The sequence below is a fragment of the Callorhinus ursinus genome, unplaced genomic scaffold (assembly GCF_003265705.2).
Source record: "Callorhinus ursinus isolate GAN/ISIS: 27379988/994484 unplaced genomic scaffold, GSC_fseal_2.0 scaffold17, whole genome shotgun sequence".
In the NCBI taxonomy this organism is placed as follows: Eukaryota; Metazoa; Chordata; class Mammalia; order Carnivora; family Otariidae; genus Callorhinus; species Callorhinus ursinus.
In genome coordinates, this window is record NW_027397079.1 from 37742927 (window position 1) to 37757599 (window position 14673).

General features: G+C 40.5%; 1 protein-coding gene across 1 annotated transcript in view; it reads right to left on the reverse strand.

The window, feature by feature from the left end:
* ZMAT4 (zinc finger matrin-type 4) overlaps window positions 1-14673 on the reverse strand; it is a 371386-nt gene that overhangs the window by 166098 nt on the left and 190615 nt on the right. Inside the window, exon 4 of the mRNA XM_025886243.2 lies at window positions 6194-6350. Coding sequence (XP_025742028.1) covers window positions 6194-6350 — 157 coding nt within the window. The remainder of the gene's footprint in view (window positions 1-6193; window positions 6351-14673) is intronic.

The following is a 14673-nucleotide window of genomic DNA, read 5'->3' on the forward strand; positions in this document are numbered from 1 at the left end:
AGAGTTCAGATTTATTGAGCACTGTGATAAGCACTTCGCATTTATTAACCAGCTCATATAATCATCATGGAAAACCCTTACTAGAAGTCATAGCATTATACCCACCATACAGATGGGGAAAAGGAGGCTGAGGCAAGTGAGGTCCTCTGCTAATAAAGGGAGAGGTCCACATATGTCTCCCTTTAAAGCCAGTGCCATATGCCTTGCGATTTCCAGTGGCCATGACACACTTCGGAGACCGCGTGGAGACCGATGCTTGGGAGATGAAGCTATGGAGACCCACAGCAGGAAGAGGGAAGGGCCTCTGGGCTATAGGACAATGGCAGGGAAGGAGCAGCGGGCTGGTGGTACAGGAGACCTGTCTGGAGAAGGTGTGTGGAGCAGATAGAGGAAATAATGTGGGAGGCCCAGAAGAACTAACCTATACAAGCTCCTGCATGCTAGGAGAAGGAATTCACCTTGCTCTCAATGGAAATAGACCAGAGGTCTTGCACAGTATAGTAATAAGTTGTATTTGGGGAATAAGACCCCAATATGAAAATAGACCTTTTGTCCCTCAGGTAAGTCCCCGGCCAGAGTGACGTCAGTGTTGCCTACACTGCATTCAAGCTTCCCTGAGGTAGATATGTGGAATGCACATCAAGGACCGCCTTGTTTGGCCAAGTCTGTTCTCAGGTCTGTGTCTGTCCTGAGGCTGCTATAACAAATTACCACACGTTTAATGGCTTTAAACAGCACAATTTTATTTTATTATCATTCCAGAGGTCAGAAATCTTAATTCCATATGCAATCTTAACTCCTCCTGTGTAACCTATTCATAGACTCTGGGGATCAGCACAGGGACATCCTTGGAAACCATTATCTGGTCTCCTGCAGGCAGTGATCTTGCCCTCAGCGCTGGGTCACTGGCAGACCTGCAGCCCTCCAGCACACACCCTTATGCGCCACCCAAGCAGCCACTTGGGAAAAGCCACAGTGAAGGGCCTAGGATCCCAGAATGAAGCCATCACGCAGCGCATATATCCTCAAGGCTCTGTCTGGTTCCTCATCCTCCTCACTCCGTTGGAAGTGCTCACCTTCCACCCACAGACTCAGCTCCTTGTGAAAGGCATCCAGGGCCAAATCCCAAGTCCTCGGGGATTTGGAATTAATTAAGCAGAATTCGAGGATCAGCAGCCTGACCTCTGAGGTTCGGCATCGGCTTCTAGCACCTTATCACTTTGTGTTTCAATTCTGCTAACACAGCTTCTTCTGCATTCCCGAGATCTGTACCCTCTGTGGGCCCTCATTTGGTTGTCTGGTTCCTTCTTTTATCATTGAAGATCTTGAGTTCTAGTCTTGAAAATTATTTTCTATTGCATTTACTTGCCAGTTATCAGTTGCTGATCCAGGGTGCTACCCCCCAGCTTAGTGACTGGGTCTCTCTCCTCCTGACGGGTCTCCTTCACGCCCAGGGCCCTTTTGTCTCCTCAGCCCAGCAGCCATCCCCTGACCCCCCATGCCCACCAGCACTGCCTAACTCCAGTGGGCAGCTCCAGTGCTAGGCCCTGCCTGCCTTGGTCATGGAACTTACCCCAGACAGTCTTGTCTCCAAGGAGACACACACGATGTCCCTTTGTGCTGTTCCCAAGGTAGTATTTGAACAACCCCATGTTAACCAGGAAGTCAGAGTCTTTGATAGAAAGGAGTTAGACTGTCCCCCCACCCCATCAACTTATTTACCACATGCTCACCTGTGAATAACCTTCTACTTTCCAAAGCTTTTTAAATCTATCGTTTGCTCCATAAAAGGGCCAATGAGGTAACAGCATCTGGAGTTAGAATGAAATGACAGATGAGACAAGTGAAGTTGGAAAGGATAATGGACCTACCAAAGATCACACAGTACCTTAGGCCAAGCTGGGGCCTGGGCTCCTGTTTCCTGACTCCCAGACCATCATTCTTGCTGCCTATCAGGTCAGTGGGTCAAGCCTACAGGTAGCATCAGGCAGAGAATCGGGGTGGAAAGACTTTAAATGTCATCTGGCTGATGTCTCCGGATGGAATCCCCTCAAGAAATACCCTGCCAAGTATCAACCAGCTTCTGCTTCAACAACACCCCGCCCCCTCGGCCACACATCCCACCCGAGTCTGCTGTCAGCTCCAGGGCCTGCTACTCTGGAGGGACAGCTTACACAGCAGCATACCTGAGCAGGGCGCTGCTCTCTCCAGCATCTTATCCAGTTGGTTGGCTTTCCTTTTGGTTTCATGACAGAAATCTAATATCTCTGAAACTTAGTAATCTTTTTCTTATCTTGAGTTCAGATCTAGCTCCCTAATTTTCTACCCACTCATTGGGTACATCTGTTGCATCCAAGCACACACTCACACACTCCCTCACATGCACTCACACACACATACACATTCTCACATATTCTCACACACACTCACATACTCTCACATTCTCACACACTTATACTTATGCATTCACACTCACACACTCAGATTTACACATGCATACACATATATTCTCTCACACACTCTCATATTCTCACACACTCACATGCACACACACTCACATATTCTCATAATGCTCTCACACACTCACACACACACATACACATGCTCTCACATATTCTCACACACATTCTTGCACACTTTCTCTGACACACATGCATACACATATATTCTCTCACACACTCACATATTCTGACACACTCTTTTACACCCATACATTCACATATTCTTACATACTCACACCCACGCACACATAAACACACACTTTCATGTATTCTCACAATGTTCTCTCACACTCACACATGCACACACATGCACACATGCTCACCTATTCTCACACACTCCCACTCACACACACTCATATATTTTTACATACCCTTTCACACTCACACACACACCATGAATCTCTTTTTTCCCATAACAGCCTTCCAAAGATTTGCCCCTGAGCAATCTCTTTTCCATGCTAAACCACCTCTGCTTCCTTTATTCTCCCCCTAAAGAGAGGATTGCCATGCCTTTCCCTGTTCCAACCTCTGGACTATACCTCCTCTAAATCCTTCTCATGGTGTGGCAACCCCTGGCCAGCCTCCAGTTTGGGCTAGACATCCATGCTGAGGTCTGCTGACCCTTCGAGAATACAGTGGGCTGAGAATTCTCCTCAAGCTTTCATCATGAACAAGAACAGAAATTCTGAAGCACACTAAACAACAAGAATGGGAGCTGGTATTTGTGCCAGCAGCTCTGTCAAGCATTTCAGAAATTCTAGTAAACATGTTCCCATCTGCAGAAGACAACTCTAACTGCAATAATTCTGCAAGATATCCAGTTGATGCTTGATCAAAGCACATCTTGAGTAGGTGGAAAGGTAATGATTCACAGACACCAATTGCTCACCCTCATCAGATAGAGTAGCTGGGGGAAACACGGAGTTGTGCTTCAATTATCCCTACCCAGAAATCACTACAGTTCAAGAGCCTGTGATTCTGGGAGGGGTAGCTTACACGGCATACCTGAGCAGGGGACTTGCTTCTCTCTAGCATCTTAATTCAGTTGGTTTGGGTTTTATATGTTCTTTTTTTTCCCCTTTTGTTTTCATTACAGAAATAATTTCAAGCCAAGCTGGTTGATTAGGCAGAGCTGTTCCTAGATGTGCATAGGGCAGCCACAGCTTGGAGGGTGACGTCCTTCAAGAATGGCCAGTGGGCTTGGCCTCAGGCAGCAAGGAAGGATGGGTCATCCTGACTCTGTTCAGGGAGCTGGAGAGATTGAACTTAGTAGCTCAGGAAGCCCATGGCCTAGGTGTTCTTTTCTCATGCCTCTTGGTCCTTATCCTTACTTATAGTATGTGAATTTGTGTTTGAGATCAAGCTTCAACCTATATCCTCAGTCTGGAAACCAGGTTCCTGATTTGTTCCTTACAATTGACTTCAATCCCAGTTCTCTTGCCTTAAATTATGGTGCCCTGTCACACTCTAACAGTCTTTACTTTCACCAGCCTGCAGCCAGGGCCCTGCTACCACCTGGCAGACTTTCCCAATGCCAGTACCCAGCTTGTTCTCTGCAGGATCTCTGTCCCTAGACTCTCCATTGCTAGGTTCCACTCTCCCATTAAGCCCTCAAATCGTATCCTCTGCCACACCTCCCAATGCCTACCCTCTGCTTATCCTTGTACCTAATGACTCACCTGGCCCTAGCAGGACACACTGCTTCCTCTGGTCCCTGCCAGCAGCTGGGTTGACATCAACCCAAGCCCAGGGACCAATTTAGCTCCCAGACCCTCTAATTCTGTCTGGTGTTGCTATCCTCCAAGACCCTTTCAGGTCCAGGCAGCTTTAAAGAGAACGGATGAGAGCCTAAGCTCCAGAAGCGGGATGTGCAGCCTGGGCATTGTGAGTTAGATGAGGAAGGGAGATTCTGGCATAAAGCAGCTGAAATCTGTTTCCCCAGCTCAAGTTACAAGCTGATAGAGCTACTTACGTCCCGCCCCACCCCCATCCCCTTCTGGCCTAACTGGCAACGTGATTTTGGTCACACTGATGACTGGGCCAGCTCTGTGGACATCAAAACAAAGTCATGAAGTCAAGTGTGCAGTTTAAGTGCTCTTGATATTTCGTTTGGAATATACTGATGGGAACTAACAAATTACCCCCAAGTTATATTTACCAGCTTGGAGGGTATTTGAATTCAGGAAAACAAACTGGTGCTTGGTTATCTGGAGGATATATTTAAATTCACAAAGAACTATCTGTGCCATGTGGTAATATTTTTTTACGGAAATAATAACTCTCCCCTTTGTTAATTGACATGATAAACAAAGATAGAGCTTCTCCTCTTCCATCACTACATCTAAAATTAAATTTAACAGCAATTCTCTGCTTAGGCAGAAAGAACAAATGGGCTAGTTACTCATTCGTGGAAAACAGGTAAAAATTTTCCAGTGACTGTTTCTTTGAGGTGTCTATTTTAGGAAATTTGTTGGGGAGTAGGTTACAAGGTGAATATCCAACCTTTCAGAGAGCAAGAATCAGGAGTTTCAACCAAGTGACTGCTTATAAAATGCTAGCACATGGAGTGTGCCCAGGAAAAAGCCAAGCTAAAGCTCAAGATTTCAGGTGTTTTGCAACCCTGTCCTATATCTGAACATCGTAGCCACCTTTACAAAAACAACACCCTTTAGTTAAACTAAGTAGAAAAATACAGTGGAAAGATTACTTGCTATTACCTAGGTGAATGAAGATATTTTTCCTAAGGAAAACACTGGTGAGAATAAAAGCCAAGTATTGTTTTAGGCTCTCTCCAATCTCCAAAATACCATTTAAAAAATAATCATGCCCACGATTTATGCACGATTCATTAGACAGAAAGATAAAATGCACTGCTAAATTTTAATTGCATTGGAAGAATAGACATCATGAAATATACCCCAACTTCTTGGGATTATAACCCAGCCTAGGAACATCTTCACCACAATTTAAACCCTGTCCAAATAGTCTAACTCAATTCAATTATAACAGTATTTTAGTTTCATAATTGGATAGACTTATGAAGAATTATTTTAGTTGAGCAATTACAGGGTCAAATGATCTTTTATCAATATTTAAGCTTTTTGTTGTGAAAGTTAACAGGCTTGAATTACAGACAACAACAGTAATTGTCACCTCGGAGCGGGGGGAATAAAAAACACCTTAGTTGTCTACAAAGGAAACTGTTTTTAAAGACCACAGTTTTCCTCGTGTCCACCCTCACCAAGATAAGGGCAGGATGATAGCCTGCATTACACAGGCACAGGCAGTGAATCGACCCACTAGACACAAAACACCACCTGTTACCAATACGGATTACACACTGAAGCTACGGAAGAACAGCATTCATTACATAATAGGTACAGTATCTTACATAAGATATAATGAATATGATAGACAACATCTTGCAGGATGCAAACAGCCTTGCAGAAGATGCCAGCTGCTGAATTACTAATCTGACAGAGCAAGGGTGAGAGACTGAGCACCTGCAATTGTATTTAATAGTCTTAGGACAGCAAGGTCTGCTGGGCTACCTGCCCGTCCCTTTAGATTTTGAAGGGCATCTACTTTTAGACTCTATTCAGGCAGCCTCTTCTGAAGAGGGAGCACAATTAATGGGACAGGCACAGCGCTCCGACTTCAGCGTCTCCCGTGGTCATTGTTCACACACATACCTGTGGTCTTTAGTGGGGTTTTCTCTCCTAGCAACAGTTTTAACCTTTTGGCATGGATTTTGCCTTGATAATGTGAGTCAGCCACCACTGCCGAGGTAAAGGACATGTTACAGAGTGTACAGCATTTATTCTTATCCACCATATCAGCGTCACTTCCCTACAAGGAAGAAAGAAAAAAAATAACATTAGAGGGAACCCCGAGTCCTAAAATTTCTTTCTTCCCATTCCATTCTGTTGAAAATAAGATATACCATAGACCTTTTTTTATTATGTTATGTTAATCACCATACATTACATCATTATTTTTGATGGAGTGTTCCATGATTCATTGTGTATAACACCCAGTGCTCCATTCAGTACGTGCTTTCTCATTGAAATGTCTAGTTTTTGCTCTGCAACATTTTTTTTTCTTCATGACAATCATCATCAAAACATTTTCAGTTACGGACTTCAACCTATATTTATTTAGTGGCTACTAGTGCCAGACACAGGGAATACAGGAGACATGTGCAAATGTGAGTTACCCAAGGAAAACAGGGTCCACGATGAGGTGAGAGCACATTGTGTCCGCCACCATGAAGGAGACAGTCTCTAATTGTAACCATTATACTCATTTAAGTAAGTAAAATATCAGAGTTCAGATAGCCTGAATTATTTAGCAGAAATTATCATTTGGCATTCAGCTCTGTCTTTCACCGATTTTAGCCTCACCAGGATACATGGCCACATATTCAAGATTTTCTTTTTTTAAGATTTATTTAATGACTTGAACATTTTTCTTAATTAACTGGAGTATATATCATAAAGTTACGATGACCATGCTGGCTGAATTTTCTAGGAGAGTTTGTATAATTTTCTTTTCTTTGGGAATAGTGATCGGTTAAACCCAGCACAAAATACTTAAATTCAGCTTGATTTTTATTCTTTTGTAAGACAATGAAAGTGAAGCATGAATCAGAAAAAAAAATCCTTTGTTAGATCATGTGACCTGGCTATTGTGCACAAAGACCATCAATTACCTATATCATACAAGGGGAAGATTAATCCATGGGCTCCTTTCCTGCTAGTTAGAAATTGAGGGTAAGGCAGACTCTCAGATAAGGAGTTAATCTATTCCTTAATGGGACAGCAATCATGAAGCATCTTTCTATTAAAGAGCAGCCTTGGATGAGGACCTGGCCCCATAATAGCCCCTTCTCTTATTCTAAGCAGGCCCAAAGAGTGCAATTTAAAATGGCATGAGCAGAAGGATGAAGGTGGGGATAGGATGGAGAAAAGGGAATTATGTATTTTCTGCGAAATAATAAGATGTCCAGACTGCTGGAGAGAGTGTTGTCTTGCAAATTATGTGGCAGTTAGAAAAATAACTCATTTCTCTTTAAGGCATTCATCTGTAATACTTCTCTCATAATTAATGTTTGTCTTTGGGAGGAGTATTATCATTGGTGTGGGGGGGTATCCACTGCCATTTATTCTCTTGACCTTAGATTATTAAATCTTAATCTGCCTCCCTGACCCCTTTATCACAGTTAATGGGTGAGATTTGAGGAAATGTAGTGCCAGGGGTTGGGGATCACTGAGAGGAAATGGACCCTATATAAAGAAGAGAAGCTCCTCCCAAAGGTCTTTTCCTGGACAGAGACAAATATTTAGGGCAGGACACGTGGTTAAGGCATGAGGCTATGTCTACTGAGTCATCCTTACTGCTATCAGCAGTAAACTCAAACTTAAAGCTTTGAGTTCGAGTTTTCCCTTCACCCTCAGAAATAAATAATAAATAAATAAATAAATAAATAAAATCACTAATGCTTTCACACCTTTGTGCTGTATACTATGGGAACTAACTAGACCAAGCAGGACAGGAAGAGTTGGCATTTCTTCACCTACCTCTCCAACCATACCTAGGAGATGGCACAGAACCCATGGAGGAAGTTAAAGCCCAGAAATAACAGGAAATTACAAATCAGGGAGTTACTGAAGTGTCTCAGCCTAGTAAATGAGGAGTGGATACCTCATGAGGGCTGAAAGACCCAAACTGGTACTTTCCATTATATTTTAAGGGATATTGATCTTACATTAAAAAAAAAAAGAAAGAAAGAAAAGAAAAAGAAGGTTGTTAAGGTGAAAGTGGATACTTGAATAACTCATTTTTCACCTTATTATGCATACTTTAAGTCAAACCATGTAATTTTTCTTAAAATTTGTAGTAAGATCATAAGCCAAAGCTATACTCTACACCTATTTACAATCTGTGCATCCCTTCTGCACTTCTAGCAAAAGTACCAGCCAAACCTGGCCCTTCTCCCTGGAGCTCTAAGATGTAGACATTTCTACAGAAAGGCTGGAAGCCCAACACAGGGACTGGTATCAGTATATGAAGTATACTCAGAAATAGTTTCTAGGGCAAAGAACTGCCTTTAAACTGGTTAATGATCAATTGATTTAGGATACTCATTCATTCAACACATTTTTAAGGACCTGCCAAATATGTTAGATGTTGTGTTAGATGAGTATGACCCTGTTCTCTGTTACTAAGGAGGTTGGGAGCTGGAGAATTGGAGAAGGCATCAGAAAATAAAAGGAAAATAGTATAATCAAGAAAACAAAAAGATGGAAAAACATTCCATGCTCATGGATCGGAAGAATAAACATTGTTAAAATGTCTATGCTACCCAGAGCAATCTATACCTTCAATGCCCTCCTGATCAAAATTCCAATGACATTTTTCAAAGTGCTGGAACAAACAATCCTAAAATTTGTATGGAAGCAGAAAAGACCCTGAATCACCAAGGAAATGTTGAAAAAGGAAAACAAAGCTGGGAGCATCATGTTGCCCGATTTCAAGCTATATTACAAAGCTGTGATCACCAAAACAGCATGGTACTGGCACAAAAACAGACATATAGACCAGTGGAACAGAAGAGAGAGCCCAGATATGGACCCTCAACTCTATGGTCAAATAATCTTTGACAAAGCAGGAAAAAATATGCAATGGAAAAAAGACAGTCTCTTCAATAAATGGTGCTGGGAAAATTGGACAGCCATATGCAGAAGAATGAAACTCGACCATTCTCTAACACCATACACAAAGATAAACTCAAAATGGATGAAAGACCTCAATGTAAGACGAATCCATCAAAATCCTAGAGGAGAACATAGGCAGTAACCTCTTTGATATCGGCCACAGCAACTTCTTTCAAGATACATCTCGAAAAGCTAGTGAAAGAAAAGCAAAAATGAACTTGTGGGACTTCACCAAGATAAAAAGCTTCTGCACAGCAAAGGAAACAGTCAACAAAACAAAGAGGTAACTCACAGAATGGTAGAAGATATTTGCAAATGACACTACAGATAAAGGGCTGGTATCCAAGATCTATAAAGAACTTCTCAAACTCAACACCCAAAAAACAAAGAATCAGTCAAAAAATGGGCAGAAGACATGAAAAGACACTTCTCTGAAGAAGACATACAAATGGCTAACAGACACATGAAAAAATGTTCATTATCATTAGCCATCAGGGAAATTCAAATCAAAATCACATTGAGATACCACCTTACACCAGTTAGAATGGCAAAAATGGACAGGGAAAGAAACAACAAATGTTGGAGAAGTTGTGGAGAAAAAGAAACACTCTTACACTGTTGGTGGGAATGCAAGTTGGTACAGCTACTTTGGAAAACAGGGTGGAGGTTCCTCAAAAAATTAAAAATAGAGCTACCCTATGACCCAGCAATTGCACTCCTGGGTATTTACCCCAAAGACACAGATGTAGTGAAAAGAAGGGCCATATGCACCCCAATGTTCATAGCAGCAATGTCTGCAATAGCCAAACTGTGGAAAGAGCTGAGATGCCCTTCAACAGACGAATGGATAAAGAAGATGTGGTCCATATATACAATGGAATATTACTCAGCCAACTTTTACATCAACATGGATGGGACTGGAGGAGATTATGCTAAGGGAAATAAGTCAAGCAGAAAAAGTCAATTATCATATGGTTTCACTTATTTGTGGAACCTAAGGAATAGCATGGAGGACATTAGAAAAAGGAAGGGAAAAATGAAGGGGGGGAGATTGGAGGGAAAGATAAATCATGAGAGACTATGGACTCTGAAAAACAAAGTGAGGATTTTAGAGGGGAGGGGGTTGGGGGGATGGGTTAGCCCAGTGATGGGTATTAAGAATGGCATGTACGCATGGAGCACTGGGTGTTATATGAAAACAATGGATCGTGGACCACCACATCAAAAACTAATGATGTATTGTATGGTGACTAACATAACATAATAAAATAAAAAAAAAAAAAGAAAACATAGTCTTCTATTGGACTCACACTCTCCCAATCATAAAATTTAAAAAACAATTAATGTAAATTAAGCCTATTTGTGTGGATTTTCATCTCCAAGCCTTTCTCATGCTTTCCTTATCACTTCTTGTCTTTCTAGAATCGGTTCAGTTTAATCATCACTTCCTTGAGATTAAGCTTTTTCTGCTTCCCTCTACAAAATTGAACATTGGCCTTAGGTTCTCTATGTGTCCTATACATCTTTTATAATAGAACACTGAATTATTACATGTGTCTCTTTTCATGTTTGGTTCCCTCACAAGCCTAAAAAACTCCATAAGATCAAGAAAATCATCTCATTGGTATTGAAGCTCCAGCACCTGGCAGAATGCCTGTCACACAGAGGGACCTATACATGTTTACTGAGTGGGTGGTGTTGAGGGTTGGTTTGTGGGATTAGTAATTCACATGACATGAAAGTCAAAAGAGGAGACAGATAATGCAAGGAGGTCTAGTTGCCAGCCAAAAAGCTTTCAGACTGACAGGACAATGGCCAGGAAAAGAACCAGAAGTATCAGCAATTTATAAATTAACTTGAAGGTTCAATTAGGGGAATATTGTCCTAAAATTTATGTTAGTTTCATCACAGTTTTAACATATATTCCTAGCTTTCTGCTCTCCTGGGCAATATGATCCTAAAAGCATATAGGAAAATCAAAGGATAATAGAAGAACAATAGTTAGGCAAGAAAATAACATGGAATATAGCTATGCCATAGTTGTAGAAGAGAGACCAAGAAAGTTTAAGTCTCAGACAATAGAGAAACTATATTAGTGTCCTGAGAAGTTAGGCAGCCTTTGAAGCCAGCAGGACATGTTTACTGGATATTTTACTAAAAAAGCCAATGTAACTCACATGATACAATTGTAAATACCACAACTTGGACTATTCTAATGACCCTGGTGGAGACACAACAACCCAGAAGAACCTCAATACTAATCAAGTACCTGCAAAGTGGTAGAATTTAATTGTGTACTCTTGACTCTCTAAATCTCAAATTGATGGCTCCTTACAGCTACAGATCATATCATCTTTACTGGAGTCTTCCACTGCACCCAGAGCAATGTTGATACATGGTTCAGGGCAGAAATTCCATAAAGTTTGATGAACTGACCTCAATGAATATATTTAAAGTTTCTGGCTTAAAGAACTGAGAATGGCCCCAAGATATCAAATAAATGAAGGGGAGTCTAAGATTATCCTAAATTATGGGTTTCAAACTGGAGGCAAAAATTCAGACTTTTTCAATGCAATGTCCACATTGTTGGAAGAAAGAAAAGTTGTGGAGTATCCTAAGGCTGCATAGTCAAAGCATTTCACAAAGGTAAGAAGTTTCCAATCAAGGTGGAAAAGGCTGGCTGACTCTGGCCAGAAATCAAGTCCTGAAAGTCCTTCTTATATCTTACAAGTTTTTTTTTTTTTTTTAACTTAATTCAGATAACTGCCTTCATTCTCCTTCAGGTGCATACAAAAAGCCTGAGAGGGATTTTCACTTCCAGAATGTCAGAGTGAGAAATTCTGTACAATTGCTCCCAGCAAAACAACAATAACTGCTAAAGATTTTTTTTAAAAAAATTCTTTAAAGTCTCTGGAAATTATACTAAGAGAAAACAGCAAATTAAGAAATATTTATTTAAAGAAATATAGTACAGTAAGAATAGCAAGAGTCTATGGCACTTTAGAGATAACCCTCTCTCTCCCTACCAACTGTCCAGGTAAGCATGACAGAAGTTCCATTCTGATTGGGTGTGGTCAAGAAAATAGGACTCCCTCTCCCATCAGCTCCCAGTTAGGGGATATTAGGAAGGTCAGACAACCAACATTTATAGCCCTTTAGCTCCAAGATGCAGAAGATAAATCCCTGGCAATGTAGCCAAGAGATCAGATATTCTCTTCCCAGACCCACACTCATTCATAGGACAGGAGCTCTATCCTAGGCACAGCAGACCAAGAATATTGGGACCCTGATTGCTCTTGCCCAGCCTGCTTGTAGGACAAGGGCTCCATGCCAGGAGAGACAAACTGAGACCAGACCCTGACACTTATGCCTAGTTAATAAAGCAGGACAGTCCCTGTTCCTTGTCCTTGTCCCTGAAAGCCACTGTCCCTGTTCCTTACTCTGAAGCAGTGGCTCAGAATGTTTTCTATAAGAACAGATGGGGAAGAAAGAGTCCATAAGAACAGAAAGCTTTTAAACTCTCTCCAAAGGAACTGACTTCATTTGAAATAGAGTATTGAAAGGTTTAAGCCTAAGGTTGACCTAAAAAACAATGGAGATTTTGCTAGTAAGCAATTAAGAGAAAGCTGATAGCTCCATTAGAGCAACAAGCTAAACCATAGGCCAACTAGCTTACCAGAGAGAACCAGGTAAAGAGATAGCTCAGGAGAGCCTTTCTGGAATCAGAAAAACTTCGAAGACCTCACTCAAAAACTAGCCTTACAAAAAGTACAAAATTTAATTAGATCACATTGTACAGCACTTATACTCCAGGGCATTGACAAAAACAACAGAGCAATCATCCTACAATTAGCAGAGCCTAAAAGATGAGTATGATTCCAGTAGTGGCAGGCAGTTTAACAGAGATCAGAAAAAGAGACAGTCAAAGAAAGTCCTGTACAAATCACAGCCATCCCACAGTGACTGTCTCATTCCTAAGGCTGAGCTGCTGAGCAGGGACATTAGTGGCTGCAAATCTTGGAAAAATAGACACTATTAAAATAGCCTTAGACATTAAAGTAGCCAAGACACAGGACAAATAAATAAGCAAACAACAACAACAAGTTCTGGAGCATGGGGTAATCTGTACCCAGCATCACTACAACATATTAACCAAAATATTCAGTTCTCAACAACAATTATAAAACATGCAAAAATTTCAGGAAAGTATAACCTATACAAAGGAAAACAACTACAGAAAGGTCTCAGCTGTTAAATTTAACTGGCAAAGACTTCAATGCAACTTCAAAGATTTCAAGCAATTACAAATGTGTTCAAAAAATAAGGGAAATAATGCTTAAAGAAGAGAATATATGATGATAATGCATTATCAAATAAATAGAAATTACAGCAAAGAATCAGATGGAAATTCTGGGGTTAAAAAGTATAATCACTGAAATGAAAAATTCACTAGAGGGATTTTAAAACAGATGTGAACTTGCAGAAGAAAGAACTGGTGGACTTGAAGATATATCAATGGAGATTATGTAATCTAAGAGGAGGGGGGAAAAAAGAAAATTGAACAGGTCCTCAGAGAAATGTGGAACCCTATTAGTATACAAACATATGCATAAAATAGTAATACCAGAAGAAGAGAAAGAGAAAGGGGCAGAAAAAAAATATTCATAGAAATAATGACCAAAAACCTCCCAAATTTGAAGAAAAACATCCATCTATGCATTTGAGAAGTTAAACAACATTCAAGTAGGATAAGTACAAAATGTTCTACACCCAAGTACATCACAGTAAAAATGCTGAAAGCCAAAACAAAGGGAATGTGCAAGTAGCAGAGTAAAAGAACTTATCACATACAAGAGAACCACAATAAGAATAACAGCTAATTTCTCATCAGAAATAATAAAAAATCTTTAGAGATTAAAAAAAAAAAACTAAGAATTTGTTACTAACAGATCCACCTTATGAGGAATACTGATGCAAATTCTTCAGGATGAAGGCAAGTGACACCAGAAAATAATTTAAATTCTTATGAAAAGAAAAAAAGGCACAAGTAAAGGCAAATATGTAATTATAAGAAAACACTATAAATGCATATTTCTTCTTTCTTTTCTTAACTAATTAAAAAGTATATGTACAAAATATCTATTTTTTGTAGTTGTTCCAATAACATATACATATATAATATATTTGACAATAACAGCACTGAAGAGGTAGGTGGAAGCAAAGCTGTGCTGGAGTAAGGAAATGACACCATATTGTAATTCTCAAATCCACAGGAACAAATGATAAGACCCAAAAAGGGTAAATAAGAAGGTTAATACAACAAACACTAAAATATATCCAGCTCACATTTATTTTCTCAGCTTCTTTGAAAAATATAATATTATATAGATTAACTGGGGCACCTGGGTGGCTCAGTCAGTTAGGTGTCTGACTCTTGATTTTGGCTCAGGTCATGA